This window comes from Pelodiscus sinensis, chromosome 27, assembly GCF_052426305.1.
Source record: "Pelodiscus sinensis isolate ZL-2025 chromosome 27, ASM5242630v1, whole genome shotgun sequence".
NCBI classification, from domain to species: Eukaryota; Metazoa; Chordata; order Testudines; family Trionychidae; genus Pelodiscus; species Pelodiscus sinensis.
The window spans coordinates 7,439,878-7,462,080 of record NC_143078.1 but is presented as its reverse complement, the minus strand read 5'-3'; the positions used below and the strand labels follow the sequence as shown (position 1 = coordinate 7,462,080).

General features: G+C 51.0%; 1 protein-coding gene and 1 long non-coding RNA gene across 6 annotated transcripts in view; one reads left to right on the top strand and one right to left on the bottom strand.

Moving 5' to 3' along the window:
- Positions 1-2,245: 2,245 nt before the first annotated feature.
- Positions 2,246-16,826, top strand: LOC142820912 (uncharacterized). The gene is made up of 3 exons (XR_012897923.2): positions 2,246-2,382; positions 16,235-16,319; positions 16,696-16,826. It is a non-coding gene; the product is annotated as an uncharacterized LOC142820912 (long non-coding RNA).
- Positions 6,193-22,203, bottom strand: part of SLC45A3 (solute carrier family 45 member 3) — a 42,609-nt gene continuing 26,598 nt past the window's right edge. For 4 of the 5 annotated variants that reach the window (XM_075910547.2, XM_075910546.2, XM_075910551.2 and 1 more), the window contains 4 exons: positions 19,820-20,237; positions 18,267-19,094; positions 16,799-17,064; positions 6,193-10,448 (listed from right to left, as the gene is read on the bottom strand). In XM_075910547.2, coding sequence (XP_075766662.2) covers positions 10,008-10,448; positions 16,799-17,064; positions 18,267-19,094; positions 19,820-19,991 — 1,707 coding nt within the window. In that variant the 5' untranslated portion in view covers positions 19,992-20,237 and the 3' untranslated portion in view covers positions 6,193-10,007. The remainder of the gene's footprint in view (positions 10,449-16,798; positions 17,065-18,266; positions 19,095-19,819; positions 20,238-22,203) is intronic. The other variant, XM_006139197.5, reaches the window with a different exon arrangement.

The window sequence follows — 22,203 nt, the reverse complement described above, 5'->3', positions numbered from 1 at the left end:
CCTGGTTTAACTAGCCCAGCAACCCATGCCGATTAATTAACAACAATTAATTAATTAAGCGATCCGAGTGAACACCTAGCCGCTGGTTGTAATTAGAGGCCGAAGCAATGCCGCTGTAACTCAAGGACAATAAGGAAGTGGTCCATGAAGGCATACTGGATAATTCAGGGTCCAGGATAACACTGACGCACTTTATCGGCCACTAGGGACCAGGGGGAATAGCAAAAGACCAGCTTTGCCAAGGCGTGTAGGCACCTAAAGGTGCTGGTCAGCAGGTGGTGCGATTTTCTAAAGCATCTATGGTGCCTAACCCCCACTTCAAATGCTACTCCGCCCTTTTTAAGCATTTTTAGGCAACTGAAATACCTTTACAAATCTGGCCCCAAGTGCATGGGACAGAGGCTGTTCCAGGGAGTCACAATCCCTTAGTACCCTGGTCCACTCCATAACCCCCGTAGCATGGTTGTTTTATTGTCTGAACACAGGTAAGGATGGGCTGTAGCTCTAGGAACACTGGGATCCAGGCCCCACCAGGCCAGAATAATGATAAAATACAATACTGGGTTAATACATTCTTTATGCAGGGGGGGTTCACAGATTTCACCATAGCTGACATTTCTATAACATCTTCCCTTCAAAGCACTGACCATAGGGTGCTCTGCACAGGATCAGTTTTGTACACCTGCTTGACTTGTGTGAGAAATTTCTCCTGACTCACATGCCAAAGAGGCCTTAAATCAGAGACATTGGTGCTGGGCAAAGCCAGGAAGTTAAGCTAAGGAGGAAAAATACTAGGGCCCAATTTTGGGCGAACTATTCAAAGGTCCAAGGTGCTGTGACTTTCCATGCCAGCATGGCACTTAACTACCATGTGCGCCCAGGAGTGAAGCCACTTCTTAAAGTAACAGAATGAATTAGACACAGACTAGGGCATAGGCCAAATCTGGGCAATAATTTTGGATTGGGGGGAGCTATTCCAATATTTTAGCAAGTGCTCAAGGGCCACCCTTTTCTATGCGGGGCAGGGTTTGGGACAGGGATTGGGTGCAGAAAGGAGCTCGGGGTAGGGGACTGAGATGCAGGAGAGGGTGTGGTGTCTGAGAGAAAGTTTGGGTGAAGAGATTGTGATCTGGGGCAGGGAATTAGGGTGCAGGGTCTGGGACAGGTATAGGTGCAGGAGAGGATTATGACCTGGGAAGGGGGTGCAGGGTCTGGGAGGGAGTTGTGACCCGAGGGAAATGGGGAGGGGGATGCATCAGGTTTTGGTAGTGACCTGGGGCTGGGAGTTGGGGTACAGGGAGGTGGTGGGTTGCTAGGGGCATACTTTGGCTGGGAAGTGCTTACCTAGGCAGCTCCTGGCCAGCAGCCCTTCAGAACCCTGAGGCAGGCCCCCTGCCTGTCAACAGCTCCACACCGCTCAAAGCGGCGGCTGCTCTCTGCTCTGGGATGGGAGGCGGCTTCATGCAGTGGTCCCACCTCCAATACAATTTCTCAGCTCTGTTGGCCAGAAACCCACCAATGGGAGCTAAGAGATTTTGCTGGGGATGGGAACTGCACACAAAGCCTTCCCTCACCTCATGCCTAGAGTGGAGAGCAACAGGGAGCAGACAGCTGCTTAAAAGGGTGTGGGGCTGCTCTGTGTTTGAGGGTCCCAGCAGGGCAGCCCATGGGCCAGATCCTGTGGCTTGCTCACCCCAGCATAGACCCAAGTAGTCCAGATTGCTCCTCCCTTCTAGTTACATTGCCTGTAGACTGCATGGCTGGGCTTCTTTCATAGGCTAATGTTTCCCTCAGTCCCTTCTCATAGGACTCCTTGTATTGTCACTTATTTTCATTGGGTGAGACACTCTCAGGCCCAGATCCGCAAAGATCATTGATTTTGATGGAAGTTAAGAATGTAAATACCTTTGGTGCTGTGGACGTTTCTTCTAAAACATCTGCATATGACACAATGCCATTCCCCATGTCTACAAAGCTGGCACGGTGGACTTCTGACTGGTCTCCTGCTAGTGTTTTCTGTGCCATCCAAAAGCATGTTTCTCAGCTCAACCTTGTGTAACCTTTATCATTTCTTCTCCCAGTGGCATGACCCCACATGTTCTTTCCTGGAAGCTTAAGCCCTGTATTGGCATGGATCCTGGTTTATCCACATGGTCTGCCTGCAATTTACCAAATTCCATTTCCTCCTTAATTTATGCTGGGAACAGCCCAGATGTCTCCAAAAGTGAAAGATCATGTTCTAGCAGGTAGAAACAATTAATTGGTTCTGATGATATGGATTTTGAAACAGCTTTTCATTTCAATAGGACTTTGCTGGCAGGACAAGCTGCACAAAGGCTGTCAGTGTGTAAAAGAGACAGATTCTGCAGGTCTCTGGCAGAGGTAGGTATGGTTTTCTCAAAAACGGTGTTTTGAATTTGAGCCTGTGCCCATTCCAGCCACTGGGAAGCACTTTTCTGCCTCACCACATGAATTCCACACCTGCTTTTCTCCTAGGTTCCTTCCGCGTGCTTTGTGCTTCCTGTTTTCCACAGTTAGTTTATGGCAATTGGTTCTGGATTTGTTGAAGACTTAGTACATTTCACCGTAGTGAGATAACTTACTAGCATGATCGGTCTGTGCTAGGAACTATAGTCATCTAGATTGTTACTTCAGATTTGTGGTTCCCAGTGGCCTGTACCATTGTGTTGTAAATGTTATTCTAATTCTGAGCTTTGCTTGCTTGCTTGCTCTGCCACTCGTGCTGTGAGATTTGTCAACACATGGGGGCGATCATATACATGAAAATAAAGTTTTCATTTTGATTTAGGGTTTTTTTTCCCTTTGGTGTTTTGATTTTGGCTGAATCATTGTGACTGTTTCCTGACAGATCCAGGCCCTGTACTTCACTTATTCGCAATGATATTGTCAGATGATTTAATTAGATAGTTGTATCCATCTAAATTGAGGGTTTCAAAAGAGCCCAAAGATAGGCTCCTCCTATTTGATTTTAAATGACCTTCAGCGCCTTTGAAAATGAAGTCGTTTCTTTACAGCACCAAGGTCACAGAGCTGTTTCTTGTAATAGATTATGCTGGTGCCAGTCAGACATTGCAATATTATTGTACTGAGGATGCTACAGAATAGTTGCTGATGTTGTTTTGAGGTCATCACCACTTCTGTGTATTGGCCTCATGCGTCCAGCTAGTCATACTCCAGCAAAGCAGCCAGTAGGTTAAGCTAAATAATTTCAGAAGGGCTTTCTGCATGTGTTCAGTGCTGCTTTTCAGCCCTGAAGTGGTGCCCAACCAGGGATACGTATTCCCCTGGAGGTATGCAGCGGTTTTCCAGGGCGTAAATCAACTCATCTAGATACTTGCTTACTTTACAACTTAAAAAGCACCAGCAAAGTCGATACAAGCTAAAATGTCATACATTTCTACTGCTGTAGCTACTATACACTGAAATGTAAGTGCAACATATTCCAAATTGGTTTAGTTTATAATTCTATAGTAAAAATGAGAAAGGATGCATTTTTTCAGGAACAGTGAGCTGTGACACTTTTGTATTTGTGGGTCTGATTTTGTAAGGAAGTAGTTTTTAAGTGAGGTGAAACTTGGGGGTACACAAGGCAAATCAAGCTCCTGAGAAGGGTACAGTAGTCTACAAAAAGACTAAGAGCTGCTGGTTTAATATATTATCTGGGCTCCATGTTTCCCTGGTCATTTTTAAAGTGTCTTCTAGTCTCATTGATTTTTAAGAGTCTGTCTTGTTCTTGAGTGAATTCCCCATGGTAATAGATTCCTTTGTCTATGCTTCAGAAATGTTTTATTCTATCATTGGGGGTGGTTTGGCTAACAAAGCCAATCTTTGTATTGGTTTTGAATGTTGCCCTGAGGCGCTACAAGGAACTGCACAAGAGCCTGCCTTCAGTCTGTGCTAATTTCTGCTTCCTCTCCAGCTCTTTTCTGAGGCTGGAGGTGGGGAGGGATGGAGGGAGATGGGTGCTTGGATGGGGGTGTGTGTGTGTTTCTCTGCCCATGTACCAGAAGGTGCCACAAGATTCCATCAATAGCCAGGCTGCTAAGCCAATCATTCAAGGATAGCCCAAGGTTTCATTACACTTTATGAATCCATCTTCACAGCACAAAGGGAGCAAAACAATTCTGTCAGCTCTGGAGGAGAAAATCCCATCCCTACCCCCTCCAGAAAGCACTCCACTGTCCCGTGCTCCCCCGGATGTCAGCACCCTGGCAGGGCTGTCCTTAGGATTTAAGCAATACAGATTGAAACACATTCAGGACTCTCTGGTCTGGCAGCATCCGTGGTCCAGCCCTGGACCAGACAGCCCTAGGAGACCAGTGGCCGGAACAGAGCCAGGAGACCAGCTATCTGAGGCAGCAACTGAGAAGTGGAGCCATTGAAGGCTGCCACAAGCTGCCTCCTTACATCCTATACACCCTAGGTTGGCAGGTTCAAGCCCTGTGTTTAGGGGCCTGCCAAATTCCCCATCCATTGTGGTCATTTTCATGGATATGGGATTTTTAAAATGGTAAATGTCGTGATTTCAGCTATTTAAATCGGAAACTTTGGGTGGTGATAACTACTGAAGGAGTCCCAACCCAAAAAGGAATTGTGGGGGAGTCAAAAAGTTGGGGGGGGGGGGGAGTTACAGTACTGCTACCCTTACTTCTGTACTGCTGCTGGCAGTGGCGGTGCCTTCAGAGCTGGGTGGGGGTTGCTGGTGGGCATCCCAGTTCCCAGCTCAGAAGGCAGACCCACGCCAGCAGCAGCGCAGGAATCAGGATGGCATGCTGGGATTTTGCCACCCTTACGTCTGTGCTGCTGCCTGCAGAGCTGAGCCCTCCATCAGCAGCTGCCACTCCCCAGCCTCCCAGCTCTGAAGGCAACAGCACAGAAGTAGGAATGGCATGGTATGGTATTGCCACCCTTACTACTGTGCTGCGGGCAGACTGCTGCTGTCAGAGCTGAGCACTTGGCCAACAGCTCCCTCTGGCCACCCAGCCCTGAAGGTAATGCAGATATTAGGGTGGCAATAGCGTGACCTGTCCCCCACCCCTGCAACTCCATTTTGGGTCAGAACCCTCAATTTCAGAAACACCGGTCTCCCTTATGAAATCTGTAAGAGTATAGACTAAAAGCACCTAACAGACCCAATTTCATGGTGACTTTTGCAGATACAAATTTTGTATCAGTGCAGGGCTCTAGTGACCTGATCACTTATCAGCAAGGGATGGAGGTTGCAGATGAGAAAAGAGTCAGGAGCCGGGCTGCAGCTAGAGGGAAATATTCTTGCACTAGAACTCAGAGCACCATCTGCTGGTGCAGATAGAGAGTGCACACAAGCCAACGCTCCGCAATTCTAACCGCCTCATTGCACACGGGTATCGCTAGCACAGAGAGCAACGTGGGAACCAGAGCCAGTGTTTCCAAGGCAGGGAGCAGGACAGGCCCCTGTGAGGTGGGAGGCAAAGACCAGAAATTATTAGAGGGTCTGATAAATTTCCAAGCGTGGGCCAGCTTGAATGAACTCTGCCCCAAAGCCAGGGAAAAGTCTGCCAGGAAGGGAGGCGGTGGGGACACGGATTGATGGCAGCCTCCTCTGTTGGAAACACCGGGGGTGGAACCCAGCTTGGAAACGCAGCCCTCCAAGTCGTGGGTGGCCGAGGAATCGTCAGCTTGTCCTGCCTGGAGTTTTGAACACTATCAGTGCTGCTGTATGATTATTAACAGTCGTCTAGTTTGCTCCACCGGAGAGAGGATGCTCGCTTTGCCAGTGCGCTGTTGTGAGATTGGCTTGTGGTACATGCCACATTCCCAGCCACCACAGATAGATGGGCAGTAGGTCCGGAGCTCCTCCTCCTGAAATGAACTTACCCTTTGCACTGTCTTCCTGGGGCTGGTGGATCCTCTTGATAATTCAGCACAGAGGAAAAGAGGGACTTTTGCATGGGAGGGTAGGAAAGTGCAGTCTTCCTTTGTCTGATCTCCTCCTTCCCTGCCAGTTCCCCCCACTGTCCCACGCAATCAGGCCACTCCCAGAAGGACAGAAATAGGTTCGGAGTGAGATGTGGGTTCCTGTTTTATCCAGTCCCTCAGTGTTCAGGGCGGGGAATGGGAGGCAAGTTTCTGGCCCGTTTCTCACGCAAAACTGTTTACAGCAGAGCAGTTCACTTGAGTGACACACAGTGATCTAACTTAAAAGCTTTTTATTTCCCTCCTTAATAAACTTTATCATACCCTGCCCGTACATCATACAAAATATTTACTCCACTAAAATAAATAAGACAGGAACACACTGCATATCGTGGGTCTTCCTGAAAGAAAACAGCAATGTAATATCCTTCCCTAGACAAGCGATTCACCATGATGCATTCTTATGCATTAGAAAAGAAAGTCCCGCCCCATCCTTTACTCCCTGGACCCAAGAGCATTTGAGTGTTGCCTTTAAACACCGTTGGGGAAACCAGGGAGAGGCAGAATATGATTTCTCAATGGAGCGGGGGTGGCCCTACCTCCCAAACCTAGAAACAACCTGCCCTGTTCTTTAAGGGCCTTGCGCCAGTGACTGAGTTGTGTGGTTTTGGTCCTAGAGAGATTTACACACGTTCCTTCAGCAGCAGGTAGAAGCCCCAAGAGTTCCGGCTCCATTCTGAATCTGTTTTTATCCCTGTGTAGACGTACAGCATTTGTGCCGATTTCCCAGGCAACGCCGTGGCCTCTCCATTCCCTCAGAATCAGCAGGTTTTCCTAGCGGAGATGGGCCTCGACTCACAGAAGGGCCAGGAACCTCATGGTTTCAGCTCCAAACTAGCTCCTTCTCTCCTCCCTCCGCACACAGCTCAGCAGGGAAAGTGAGAAAAGGGGAGCTGCTCAGCTCAGTGCTCCACAGGGGGAGATCTGGAGTGTCTTGCTGGCAAGCTGGGCATGAAATAGCTTCTCCCTCTCCGATCCCCACTGGGCTGGAGAGGGAGAGGGCAATTTCTTAGCTTGTGTACTACCAACTGCCCCCCCTGTAGTGCCACTCCCAGCATCCCTCCTTTGCCACTAGTGGTGGGAAAGCCTCCATCCAGCGGAGACAGATAACACCCCCGCCAATGCCGGCAAGTCTCTGAGCCTGCTGCATCTCCCCACAGACAGCTGAGGAAATCAGGGTCTGCAACTGCTCAGGGCAGAACTGGGGCAAGTGGAGCCCCCTTCTAGAACCTGGTGGGGCAGATACAAGTGAAAGTGAACCGGGGATTCGGAAGTTCAGCTGCTCGACTGTCTCTTTGCAAACTCAAAGGAGGAAACGCAGCCACCGCCCCGGACAGCAAGTCTTGGCTAGAAGCAAACCTGTTCCTTTTGCCTACAGGATCTGCCCGTCACTGGGACTGGCCAGATCAGGGCAGGACAGCAGAACAAAGGCTAGGATTTAAACGGGTATTTGGGTGTTTACCAGGGTTTTAGGGAGGCACTGGTCTAAGATCTGCCAGGTTGATTGTTTTAGGCGGTGCCTGCCTGAGACCCGGACACATTACAAGCCTTCCCTGATCCTCCACCCATTGCTTTGCCAGGCATCTTTCAGATGAGTACTCAAGAGGTCCCCAGTGCTCACAGCCTGCTATTTTCGAACCTGTGCTCCACATTTAGCATTGAAATTCATACTTAGTATTCAAGTAAGTGGTTTGCAGAAGTGCTGATCCCCCAGTGACTTTACAGGGCATTTAGCACTTTCCAAAAAAAAAAAAAACAAAAAACAAAACCCAGGCCACTTTTGTAGGTACCCAAGAGAGGAAACGTTTGTTAGTGGTTATTACAGAGTTTGGTCATTTGGCCCAGCATCCTGAACCAAAGTCACCTTAGGTAATACATTGTGCCTCCTTAAGATTTGCCCCATCCCTTCGGTTACATAGTGTAAAGGGGTTTTCCTTCCATAGTAAATAGCTTCCCATCTGCTACCCACATGCTCATTAGAAGGGCGGGTTGCTTCAGTCTCTAATATGGGATAAAAAAAAAAAAACACGTTATTTTTAGCATGATGACAGACCAGTCTGACTGGGACTGGACACGGCACCTACGTCCATCTGAAAAATGGTGGCTAGGATTTTGCATTGGGTGGGGACAGAAGGAAATTAAAAGGCTGCTTTGCAGCCTCTTTCCCTGCCCCCCAAAAATTCTATCTATGGAATCAGAAGCCGCAGCCCTTTGGACCCAGATCACATTTCGACTCAGCGAGCTGGAGATTTACTTCCAGGAGCCTGGCCAGGGAGGGGTGCTCTGACACACACATCTGGAGCGGTTTGTTCCAGACACGTGCATGGGCGGAGACTCCAAACTGCCTACGGGCTCCTTGGGAGGGTCCTCCCTAGAGCTGGAAAACAGAGTAGCTTGGTACAGGGCCAAGGCAGCAAAGGCTCTAGGTTAGAGAGATTGGGAGTACTGGAAGCTAAAATCCTCCACTGGCACACGAGAACCCATCTCCCACCCCATTACCCACGGGGTTCTGCTGTGATAGGTCCAAGTTCCACACTAGGTCTGGCCTGGCTGCTGGACCCTGTGACTGCCCTTCCCTTTTCTCCCCTTCCTTTGGGACAGGGGGGCATGGACCCCTTGCTTGGCAGGTGGCTTATTGGGATGACTCTTTGGGCCAGGGTTAGAGAATCCAGCTTGAATCCCATTTAAAAGTTAGGGAGTGGGGCATTTGTATGGGGCTCCCCGCAGTAAGAAAGATCCGCAGGGGCAGGGGAAAAGAGCCACACTGTCAACAAAGAAGCAGAAGAACCAAGGATTTTAAAAACAAACAATGAGGGAGATTCTCAGAGGCCCAGATAGTTTGGTTTTCAATAGAGATTAGGCCCAAACTGGCATTTCTGGGCAGGATCCTTTCCCCGAGGACTCGTGACGTTAACATGGCAAGGAGCAGCAGGTGCAGTTTAACCAACGGAAGACTTTGTTGGCATGTCTACCATGCGGTGTAAGCCCGGGGTTTGAACTCAGGCTCAAACCTAACTAGGGATGTTAAGGTGAAGTGGTTAACTAGTTACCCGGGAAGCATTAGCCTTACCAGCTTGCTTACCAGGTCACCAGAGGGGCCAGCCAGCAGGAGTAGCACACTCCAGCCCCCACGGCTGGACCCTGAGCAGGGCCAGAGCAGCCCCCGCCATGCTATGGCCTGAGGTTAGCCGGCCATATTGTTCCCATTCGTAAGGGTTATTTACATGAGGGATGTAATAGGGTTGTCGATTAACCGATAAGCAAAAGCGTATCGCTTAATGCTATAGCCGACGCATTTCCCCCTCCCCTCCAGTAGATTTTTTGGCAGGCTGGCCAGCAGCCTGGCTCAGTCTTGCCTCGTGCCAGGTTTTACCCCGGGTAGCCTGTCTCAGTTCCGGGTCTGGGAGCTCAGCTCCTCCCCACCACAGACAGGGGTTGCTGCCACCCCGCACTGCTGCCTCGCGGGGAGCCGGTTTTTAAACTGGCTCCCCTCGCAGATCAGCTCCTGCCTGGCACCCCGCGCTGCTGCCTCTGATACAGAGTGGCAGGAGGGGGTCCTCTGCCCCCATCCTGGGGGACTACAGAATAGTCGAGTAACCGAGAAGAAATCATGAGGTTAATCGACTATTCAATTAACCGATATTTAACATCCCTAATTTACATCCCTAACTAAGAGCACTCCGCCTTCAGGATGTCACCGCCTCTCGCCCTTCCTCCCTCGAGGGGACCGCGCAGAAATTTAACTTTGGGGTTGAAGGGAAACTCTTCTCTTTTCACCTCATTGGTCCTCTTTGATACTCTCCTTGTCTAAGAGCAGTGTTGCACAGGCAGGCAGGAAGACCTGAGGGTGGGAGATACGGCAGCCCGGAGCCCTTTGCAATACACCCACGCTGAGCCCAACAGCCTTTCCACAGGCACAACAGGAGACACAGGAAAGGAGGTGTGTCCCACGTGCAGCCTGCTGTAGGACACAGGGGCAGCACACGCGTGCGTACCGGGTGGCCGCGCACCCCGTGCGCACGTACCTCATGTTACACCGAATACTTGGCCATGTCACTTTTATCAAAGACGACTTTGGTTGCAAAGTAAATCGCCACCACGCCCAGGCCGGTGGCGAATACCATGTAGGCTGTCACCGACTGGGTCAGCTGGACAATTGACCCCATGATGAGAGACGGGACAACCTGAGAAAGGAGGAAGGCGCTGTCTAAAATGGCCAGGTCCAGGCAGATCCCTCGGCCGGGCGCTGCTGGGTCCGAGTCTCCCGCCCTCATCAGGAGCGAGACCTCGCAGGGGGAGCCCACGCACAGGGCCGAGCTGGCGGCTGCAGGGGAAGAGGAGAAGAGGCCCCCAGCATGGCCGTTCTGGTAGGTTGGCTTCTGGCTGGAGAGGGGGCCTTTGGGGAAACCTGATTTCTTGTCCTGCTGAGCAGCATCTTCCTCCTCTTTGCTTTTGTACTTATGCAAAAATACCTGAGAGACAAAACAGAGAGAGAGAAGCTAAGAAACTGCAGGGGGTGGTGAAGCCCTAAGAAACCAGAGAAGGTGCCATTAGCTAGGGCGGGGAGAGCTGGAGCAATGCTTTCCTAGGCTGGGCAAAACTTCCCCTGGCTTCATATTGTTCCAGTCCAATGAAAATTCCCAGGCCAGGTGTGGCTCCTGACCAGGGACCTTTGCAGCACGTGGTGGATGGTTTCCAGCAACTGGCAGGAACTTCTTTGTTAGACTTCAGATTCAAGGTGGACCTGACCTGCCACAGTAGCTGGGCTCCAAGTGGCACCTTTGTGTGTTCACGTCACGCATCACCAGTGCCTGGGAGTGTTTCAGACCAAGGCCAAACCGGGTTCTGCCATTCGGGTCTGAGCTTCCAGAGTTGCTGGACTCCCCGAGAAGCAGGTGGGGCAAACCAAACAGCACGACGGGCCCGATTCTGCTCTCACGCACAGCAGCACAGCTCTGTGGACGTCACTGGCCCAATTTCCAGCATACACTACTGGGGGAGGAGAACCCAGTCCCAAATACCTCCCCCTGAATCCTGCTGAACAGGAAGTGCTCTGTTACTAAGGGAGAATGGCCCAAAACTCTCCCCACACTCATGTCAATCCAGCCAAGCCTAGTGTGAGCTTGGTCCCGCAAGTGACTGACACCATCGCCCAGGGCTACAGGGATCCCATATCTGAAAAGCGCCTGGGGTGGGTGGAGTGTGTTAAAAATACAAGGAGCAATGCTGCAGAAGCCGCTGTTCTAAGGGACTCACCACCCTCCTGCTGCAAGAAGGCAACTGGTGAGAATGTGAGTTGCTCACAGCCAATCCTTGCCATGCTCCCGTGGACTGACAGGCATGTGTCGGACGACGGATTGGGCACTATATTCTTTTTCCCAAAGCAGCTATATAGTCTCAAGACTGGCGCACAGGCCGACAAACAGAGAACTGTGCGTTCAAAGGTGCACTGCTGCCAGTAAGAGTAGCTGCACAATTGAAATGCTCAGATTTTCAAGCAAGGGCCATTGAAGCTGCTCTACACATGCAGAGATTCAGGACTAGCTCCTGCACTTCAGATTCACACTTGATCATAATCTGAATTAACGTTGCTTGTCTGCGCTACAAAATTAGGCCAACTTAAGGTAGGTCAACTTACAGCCACTTACAGCAATTAAACTGGCTGCTGGTATCTACACTGCCCTCCTTCTGCTGGTTCGTGTCATGACCACTCGCACTGATTGAAGTGGAACCCCCTACCACAGGACTGAGAGCCAGAGATACAATATGAAATCATAGCAGCCATGGAACTGACAAGAATGTCAATTTCACTGCTAGTAGATTCCCGGCTGTGAAACTGAACACCTGCTGGGTTCCAGTTGTCAACCCTGGCAGTAGGAGGGGGGGACTCCAGCGGTGAGCCCAGCACCCAGCTGACAGCTCAGGCTGACAGGGTGGAGGGCCAGGATGTGGGAGGCAGCTGTCAGCACTGCGCAAGGCTAACAGCCTAAAGGTGATGCAATAGCGCAGTATCGACCTGGATACTGCATTGCCCTTACTACACTAACCTAAGCAGAGGTAGCTTTATTAGGTTAGTATAGGATAGAATTACATCATCAGGAGCAATGCTGTAGTGTAGACACTAAGGCCAGGTCTAAGCTGAGGGGGGAAGGTCAGCTTAAGATACGCAACTCCAGCTCTGTAAGTAATGTAGTTGGAGTTGATGGACCTTAAACCGAGCTTGGCACCATCTCCACAGTGGAAGGTTTATGGGAGAAATGTTCCTGTCAACTACCCTTATAAGGAGTACCGGCGCACTTAGCATTTGATTTAGTGGGTCTTTACTAGACCCGCTAAATCAAACCCCAGAGTATTGAGTGCCAGAGCATCAGTCCTCTGGTCAGTGGAGACGTGGCCTGACAGAGTTACCTGGTAGTATACTATTGCAACTTCAATTTCTGAGACACTATCCAGGGTTAACTGCTTGTGACATCGCTCTGTGCAGGCTAAGGTGACAGAGGTTCTTATGCAACTGGGCAGTGGAGCCGTCTCCCAAGACGGTCGGCCAAGGCTCCTATGCTAGAGAAATTTCCGCAGCTGCTTAGTTAAGCTCTTAGTGAGAGTTACACAGGGAGTAAAATGCAAGAGAGTCACCACTCTGAGAAACCAAAGCAGCCTCTTTCAGCCAAGTTCCTTCCACCGCTGCCTAGAATTTTACCTAGCTAGGTTAAAGCACTGCCCCAAGACTTAGGGACTGGGGCTCAGTTCCTAGCCCTGCCACAGACACTCTGAATCACCCTGGGCAAGTCATTTAGTCTCTCTGTGCCTCACATCTCTATTTCTAAGATGGGGGAGAATAATCCTGCCTTTTGTCCCACCCTTAGTCCACCTGTCTGTCTTTGGGGCAGGGCGTGTCTCTTGCAGAATGCATGTACAGCACCCAGCTGTGACCTCAGCTGGAACGGCTACAGGCTACTGTAATAAAAAAAAAAATCACTTTTACATGCAGCAAGTGACACTGCTGTGAAAGTCCTGTCTTGAAATTTAAGGATTTCTGTGCTTAGGCATTGTAGCTAGCCAAGGATAAATTAACCCATTCTCCATGTGATGGGATAAAACCAGAGGAGAAGAGAGTGCGGAGGGTCAGAGTTGCATTATCCCAGGTACCAAGAATCCCGTCCTTCTACTCACAAAGGAAAGAAGGGGAGACACTGGAGAATTATACAAGCACGCTCCAGGTTTGTAGGCATCTCTGCTGCTTCTGAGCCTGAGCCACATCACAGCAATTAGGAGCATCTGGACACACAGATCCTCTTATGATACAGCATCACTGCCTATTTGTTGCTCCAGCTCTGCTGTGCACGCATTTCATATTCAAGCAAAAAGTCACAGGAGATTTTTGGTCTCCAAGAACCTTTTGTTAAGACTCAAAAGCGAGCAGCTTTACATGGACTCTGCCTAGCCAAGAGTTTTCTCAAGACAGAGTTTTGTAATAAAGTTTGTCGCTTGACTAGTTTTATGAATATAAGCCAAGCCACCTGAATCCCACATACAATGGCCAGAGCATAAGGAAACTCTCCATGTACACCTACCACATCAAGGTTAGAGGGACTCCGAACGGAAGCAGTGGAAAACCCAGCACAGAAGAGAATCGGGTCAAAAACTGAGAGCCCCAAACATGGCCAACTCCTCAGAGCTACAGATCCATCATACTTGAGGCAGGATGGTCCAAGAGGCCTTCCCACATACCTGATGGTACATGCTACATTTTAGGTGCATCTAGACTGCAGGAGGTTTTTTTGAAAAATGGCTGTTTTTAAAAAAAAACTTCACTTACATCCACACTGCTATTGCGTTCTTTTGAAAGAAAAAGCGAAAGAATGAAGGTTAACATTGGTTAACCTCATTCTATGAGGAAGACCATCTTTTCCGAAAGAGCTCTTTCAGGAAAAGGCGTGTATGGACTGGGAAGAGGGAGTTTTTTCAAAAGAAGAGGCCTCCAGGAAAAAGCACAGGTGCCCTGGTGGCCATACCGCCCATAGTAATCGCAGCTTAAATGCAAGATAGCATCCATTCAGTGTGCATCACTTTTTCGATGCACTTTGGCAGTGTGGATCCTCTCTTTCGGAAGAGGTTTTTTCAGAAGATCTCTTCCGAAAAAGCTTATTTCGAAAGAAGCCTGCAGTCTAGACATACCCTTTCTTCCATTCTCTGACCTGGTCTAACTTAGAACTGTAAAGGGTTACTTGTTCTAACACACACACAAAACCTAGTTTAGGCTTATACAAAAGCTACACTACAAAATTAGGCCAACTTATGTTTGGTCAACCTAGAGCCGCTGTAGTCATTATATTAGTTCTTTGTGTCCGCACCACGCGCCTTCTCTCGACAGTGAGCACTTTCACCAGAAGCACTTGCACGGAGGTAAGCAAAGCATTTTGGGGCACGACAGCCAAACCCCCCACTCCGCAGAGGGCGGACAGCCGGCCCTGTCGCAATGCAAGTTAGTGGAGTTGAAGGTAGTTTAGGTTTTAACTCGACTAACTTAGTACGTGTTAAATGCATTCGGCCTCATCCAGGACAGACAGTCAAAGGCATTCCTTAGAATATTTTATCCTACTCTAGACAAGGCCTCTGTGGTCTCATGAGCACAGAGAGAATTGAGGGCATGCACAAAAAGAGACCAACTTACACTGTCCGTGTGAGCGGCATCAGATGGGGTTAGTCTTGCGGGCGCTCACTAAGATTCCGCCTGAGGCTGGAGGGGCAGCTGTTACGCAGCACCCTTTCACTGACTCACTTCAGGAGGAGAGGGAGAGAAAGAGGAAAAAAGGAAGCAGGAGAAAAGGAACGACAAAAGGCAACAAAGAAAAAGAATTAAAACAGTAAAAAAGAAAACACAAAAAGGAAATGGATCCAAGAAGACTGATACTTTTCTACAGAAGGGTTTTTAGGGACCTGTCTTCTCTAGGGTCTCACTGTAACCCATTAGGAAGACAACAGAACCAGGAAGATGGGATCTCACAGCTGGACACAGATGGCTTTAAGTCTAGCACCCATCTCTTTGTCACCAGTAGTGTTTCCCCATCAGCCCTGTGAGGAAACAGACGCCTCCCTTCAGTGATCCCTGCTTGACAAGAAAACATCCTGGTGGGTTTCATGTTTTGCTGGTGGTAGTAGACCCCAAGACTAGGACTTTGAAAGAAACAATAGTGGAATAGGCCCTCCACACACATCCCTAGTTTGATGGGCATCCCAGTGCCTAGTGGGATGGACTGCCTGGAAATGATAGTTCAATGCGAGCACCTGCCCATGTATCATTCTTGTATGTGAAGTTAGAAATAGGAAGTGGAAACCTGTTTATTGACCTAGGTGTGCTAGGGAAAGCCATTAGTGGTACTTATGGGACTTAATGGCCTGGTAATCAAGACAATGATCTGTGAGTAGTCTGGTTTTTCCTGTAAGCTTGGACTATGGTTGATCCTGTCAGGACATGTGGCCAGATCACCTGACACTAGAACCCATTTTGCATGTGAGTACTTTTCAATGGAGGTGTGAAAGGATTGAAGCTGAACACAAAGAATTCCCATCTTGGGTGATATCTATTTATCCTGCTTACCACCAAGATACCTGAACAGAGAGAAGGATCGAGCCCAAGTTAGGAGGCTGCCTAGCTTGTGAGAAAAGATCATTAAAATTACTGTTGGGGTAAGAAATTGCATGTAACAAGTTTCACAGAGTAATCAGCTTAGCTGACATGTTTTGCTTTATTTTAGCTTAGTAACTAATATGTCTGTCATCACTTGCAACCAACTAAGTCCTACTTTTTTATACTTAATAAAATCACTTGTGTTTATTATTAAACCTAGTGTAAATTGTTACAGGGAGTGGAGCAGACAACAGCTGTGCCCCTCTCTCTTTTATTGATAAAGGGGAGAACCTATGAGCTTTCTCTGTGTACAATTCTTAGACAGGGTCAGATGGATTTATTTGGAGTTTTGATCACATTGGAGCTGTGCTTCTGGGTGTTGTCAAGTGCCTGTAACCGAACACTCCCAGAGCTGAGCTGTTCTTAGTGTCTGTGTTGCTCTGCTGGAGGCTGTTACCCAAACTCTGTGCCTTTCATGGGGCAGATCAGAACTTCTGGCCCAGCAGGGCAGGGTGGAGTGACACCTGAAAAGACAGGTTCAATGGTATGATCCAACCATCAGGTGACAGTCTCAAGGGGATCTCTGTGACCTAACCTGTCTCTTCAAGCCATGCTCTGTTTTCGTTTCAGACCCCCTTGTGGTTGTGGACCAACACTTGAAAGTGTGACTCCTAAACACTCAACAACCAGAAGGCAAACAGAGAACTCAACATCTGTAATGTATTACTCGCTATCTCATGGCTTTTGCTGGGACCTGACTCATGATTTTTGGTGCTGCAAAGGAAATTGGGGGCAAGAAGCCCAGAGACCTCTTGGGAACCTGGAATGATTTCCACTCCAGCATTCAGAACGTGGAGAATATGGAGTGCTGCCTGGCTCCCCCTTTCGTTCAAAACATGTTGGATAGCCAGGGGCTGGCTGTGGCAAGCAGGGAGGGACGAGGGAATTGGATTTTTGGTTTTTCAAAACCAGTACTGGCTCAGATCCAGATCCTGGTTTCATTCAAGTCCTCCAAAATCAAGGGGGTTTGGGTGAGAGGCCCCATTTGTGTTGTGAGGCTCATGTACTTGCATGTGTGTGTTTCTTTCCAGCCACTGGCCAAGCTGTGCTACGACCCCATGGCATGATCTCAACCATATTGTGCATCATTCTCCCTGTTTTCCTCCCTTTCCCTTCCCCGGAAGCAGCCCCCACCTGCTTGTCATGGTGGTACAGCGACGCCAGCGTGTACGGCAGGATCTGGAGCGCAGAGAAAGTGAAGCCCGTCAGGGCGGCCGAGATGGTGACAATGAGGACACTCTGGGAGAAGCACATGACAAAGGCAGCCAGGGGGAAGAAGGCCACGCTGGCCAGGTAGACTGCCCGGGTCCCAAACTGCTTCACCAGCCGGTCCATGACTGTCGAGAAGAAGATGGAGATGACGCATTGTAGGAATAGGCCCAGGCTGCCCATGCGAACGCCTGGGGAAAAAAGAAAACAAACAAAAAAACCAGACACACTGGTGGTGCGCAGAATACCCTCTGCTTTCCAAAAGGCAAGCAACTCTGGGGACTTGGTAGGGTCATTCTGCATTACTCCACAGATATCAGCACAGCTCGACATAAGCCTTGCTCAGAGAAAAGGTACAGGGTGGGCACCCCCACCCTGTCCATCTCCAAAACCTATTAATTCCTGGGATCCTCTGCTGAGCCCCCAGACCGTGCTGGTGAGGCCACCACCCACACGTAGGGGAAGAACCAAAGAGACCATTTTCCAGGGCACAAAGGATTGTTGGGCATCTGTGCAGCCCCACCCCGACGCCCTCCGCAGAGCCCATCTCTTCTCTGCCCACCAGTCAGGGTGCGCGATCAGATGCCAAAGCACCAACATGACAAAACGGTACAAAGCAGCTTTTAGCTGCTCTAGGGTTTGGCTTAGAGTGAAAGATCCATGGCAGGACCATCTAGACCATCCCTGACAGGTGTCTGTCTAATCTGTACTTAAATATCTGCAGTGATGGAGAGTCCACGATCTCCCGAGGCAAATTATTCCAGTGCTTAACCACCCTGACAGTGAGGAAGTTTTTTCTAATGTCCAACCTAAACCTCCCTTGCTGCAATTTAAGCCCATTGTTTCTTGTCCTATCCTCAGAGGTCTAGGAGAACAATTCCCCTCCCCCACTTCCTTGTAACACCCTTTTAGGTACTTGAAAGCTGCTCTCATGTCTCCTCTCAGTCTTCTCTTTATCACTTACCCATGCCTCGGTTTTCCCATCTGTAAAATGGAGCAAGTTCCATTTACCCAGCTTTCAGATTTGGGGGTGGAATATGATCAATAGTCATTGAGAATAGGAAGGGTCAGGCAAGTGGATCTGGTGCTGGCAGATTCTCATCCCAGCCTATGAGCAAAGCCACACAGAACCCAGGTAGAACCCCGCATGCTGCCAGACAAGTGTACCTGCCAGCTAGAGAGGTTACCCAGCACAGATACATTTACACTTCCCAGCTATGCTGGAGGGCCTCACACGGGCGTGTGGACATTGTGCGCCCACTGAGACCCAATCTACGCACCTGAGCTCAGACCCTGGGGGGAGAGCTGACCCCTAGAGGGACAGCCCATCTCTCATCCCATCTCAGCCTTTCTAACCCCCTGCAACCGGAGGCACATTCTGCTCATTTGTTACCTTCATCGTAGTGACGTCGGGCTTCTGTGCCCGGCTCGGCCCTGGGAACCCCCTGGTACAGCCCCTCGCCCACAAAGTCCGTGTAGAACAGCATGAAAGTCATGAGGGCCATCCAACTGCACAACTCGGCCACGAAGAGCCGCCGGATCACCTTGGGGATGCGGCAGCAGAGGCCGTGGAGCCGCGGGAGCAAGGCGCAGAGGTTCCTCAAGGCCTGGATCATGTGCCTGGCTCGCCAGAGGCTCCTGGAGATGGGGCACAGGCAGCAGGTGGGGGGCGAGGGCTTGGGGGAAGAGTCCTTCAGCGCAGGGCCCGCCAGCGCATCCGCCTGCGCCACGGCTTCCTCCGTCACAAAGAGGGTGGCCAGGACGCAGCCCAGGAAGATGACGGCGAGGAGGCTGAAAAGGCACTTCTCCTGCCCGCCCAGGTAAGGGGCCAGGAAGCTGCTGGCCCAGTCGATGGCGGGGAGCAGGTAGCCGATGCAGCCGCCCAGGCTGATCATGAAGGCGTACATGGAGAAAGCCTGCCGGCAGCTGTCGGGCTCCTGGAAGAGGTCCGAGAGCAAGGCCTCCAGGGGCGTGAAGCAGACCTGGCCGCAGAAGTCCAGCAAGCCGATGCCCAGGATGAGGAAGGCGATCTCCAGGGGGTGGGTGCTGAGGGCGAAGAGGCCGGCCAGCCGGCCGGCATGGGGGATGATGAAAAGGCTCAGCAGGACGCCCAGGCACAAAAGCCAGATGAAGGGCCGCCGGCGGCCATAGCTGCTGTGCCAGTGGTCGCTGGCGGAGCCGATCAGCGGTACAAAGACCAGGCCCAGGACGGGCCCGATCCCTGGAATGGAGACAGAGATGCAGCGTTAGGGGCGGCATCCTAGCACGGCAGGTGATCTCTGTGCCCAGCAATAAGGGTTAGGGCCACGGCTTTCACAAGTGACTAGTGGGTGCCCATCTGAGCCTCAGGGCTGAGCACCCCCGCGCCCCGACAATTGGACCCCTTTAAGCATCGCAGGTTGGACACCATTATCCTTGTGAACACCTCGGCTTTGCTCATCCCAGAAAAAGACAGACCCCCCCCCCCCCATCACCTATCCCCTTGCCACTTGGAGCTTTGAGGCTTCTGGGCAACTTGGTAAGAGCACCCTGAAGCAGCCCTCCACCCTGCAGGTCAGAGTCCTGGATTGGCATTAAACCCTCACTGAAGTAGCCCTATCTTAGAGAAGGGGAAACTGAGGCAGGGACCGGCCAGAGCCACACAGGCAATTCAGTGGCAGAAACAGAACCCAGGAGCCCCTGCTCTAAGCCAATTGGCTGCACATTCTCTCTGGAATAGAGTCGTCACAGCTGATCAGGTGCTGGAACTTCGGGTGCTGCAGCATCCCCTGGCTGAAAGTGATTTCCATTCTATCCAGTTGGGTCCAGTGCCCCCACTCTAAAAACTCTTCCCAGCCCCCTGCTCAGAGGCCGGGGATACAAATCTGCCTGCCCCAATTCCCCGCTGCTCTCTAAGCCCCCAGAGGGGGTAAGCCTCTCAATCCGAGAAAGAAAGAAGCCACCTACCCAAAACCATGGTCATGAACTTCTCTTCCACCCCCACTTCCAGCAGGAGCGGTGGCACGTACGTGATCCCCGCAGCCAGGCAGACTTCCAGGCCAAACGTCAGGGAGTTGACCAGCAGGAGCTGGGCGCGGCGATTGTGGAAGAGCATGCTGACCCACACTTTCGGAGCCATGCTGCCCGCGCGCCGCTTTCACATTAGATGGTTGCGCCCCCCAGACAGCCGAAGTCCAGGGCGCCCACGAGCCAGACGCTCTGAAGTCTCCTCTCACGGTCCAACGGAGAAGTGCTGGCTGCCATTTTTAATCGGCGGCGCACGCCTTGTCCCCACGTGGCGAGGCGAAGTCACTGAGATGCAGAATCCATGCACAGGGCAACCGGCTCCATGCTCCAGGGCTCTCCCCCCGCTTCACGTGCCCTACTATGGAGGAGGGAGCTCATTAGAAAGGAGACATCCACACACCAGGGGAAGTCCTTCTTAAAAGGACTCCTCTGTTACATCAAAGCCAACGGCATCTGGAGTGGGAGGCAAAGTTACGGCCACGAGGTTCCCCAACATAAACCGTGGGTCAGAGAGGCTTGGCTCTCGCGCTGTCCGTCACCCCAGACCCTCGTCCCTTTCTTATTGGCATCACAGTCGTGCTAGGCCGTCGATGTGATCAAGGCCCTGCTGTGCTAGATCAGGGAGTGGGGACAATACAGTCGTTTGATCCGGCCCACAACCCGCCCTGCCACTCCTCTGCCTCCAGGCCAATCGAGATGTGGGAGTGGGAGAATGCGCAAAGTCATTCGCTGTTCAAAGCGGCTTGTGGCTCTCCCCTCCCCAGTCAGGAGCACATGGTGCCTAGAGGGAACCGCCCCTTTTTATCTCAGGCCATGCCCCTTCCTCCTGAGGCCCCGCCCCTTCCAGGCAGAGCTGGCCTGGGACCACGAACCAAAATTCGTAAAGTTGCCCCCTGCAAAAATTATTGCCCACCCCATGCTAGATGCCATGCAAACACAATGCAAGAAAAGGACCCGTGTCCAGAACTTACAAGCTAACCAGACCAAACAGGAAAAAGGAAGAATGATCTTCGTTTTACGGATGGGCAACGGAGACAGAGGGAGATTAAATGACTTGTCCAAGTCACTTATGTAATTTGGGGCAGGACCAGGAGTCAAGGCCTCAGCTCACAAGGCCAGCTGTCACACACTGTTCCTCCCCACCGCCTGGATGCGTAAAGCTTTCAGGTCAGTATTTTTTACCTGGACTCTGTACCCATCAGCTTGGCGGGAACGTGAAATTCAGCTGCACAGATGGTGCCTTGCAAATAAACCTGACCTAGTTCAGTCTCCTCTGCCAGTGAATGGCAATCATTGGAAGCATTCGTCTGTCATCAGAGCTAGCTGTGCCAGCGGAGTCATCTGTTCTCCTTGCAACGTCTGCCATCTCCCGCCTCGCTCATGCGGCTCCTCACAGGCACCGCATGAGGCTGGGCCCAGAGCAAGGGGGAGGGAGTTTACCAGGAGTCCTCTTCCATGAGTCTGTAGAGCAGTGAGGGGCAACCTAGGCGTGTGAGGGGGTCACAGGAGTGCTCTCTCATCTCAGTGGGCTGCAAGATTGTCGTCACCAAACTGCTCTCCCGGTACAGGGTAGTTTCGCTCATTTCGCTTGTGTACCTAGAATTTGTGGGCTGTGCCGATTGCACCGTAGCAGTGCCGGGATTGGCTGCAGAGGGAGCGCACGGCTCTCTCAGTCAGTGTTGTGTGCAATCAGCACGCACCTCCCTTCCCATGCCCTGGCTTTACGTGCGGGTCAGTAGGAAAAATACTCTGCAGAGGGAAACCAGTGGAATCTGGCAACCCGGCACGTGGGCAACAGGAAATAAAAATGTCTCGTGGGCCACACATAGAACCCCGACGGGCCACATGTGGCCCTCAGGCTGCAGATTGCCCACCACTGCTGTGGAAATACCAATTCCATTGCGGACTCTGTATGCAAGCAGCAGGAGTGAGCTTGGCCGGTCATAGGATGGGAGAGTGAACGGCAGGTCCAGGCAGTTGCACTTCAGTAGATGAGAATCGTAGGCCAGGGCCATACTGAACCAGTGCCTTTTGAGGGGGATGGGAGAGGGAGAAATCAGATCACTTTTGCTCCTTGACGACCTTGGGGCAGGTTTTCCATCTAGGTTGCTTATTGCGACCCACATTTCACATCAGGGGAGCATCTGCCCACGTACTGATGGGGTCATCACAACACCCTGGGGAAGTCAGCCTCATTGCTCCCCACATCATAGATGGAGCTCTGAGGGCAACTGGGAAATAGATTGGGATTAAGATAGGGTGTGGGAAAGTGGATATCCTGAATCATTCCATATGTGGCTGTTTCTTTTCCAGAATAAGAGTGC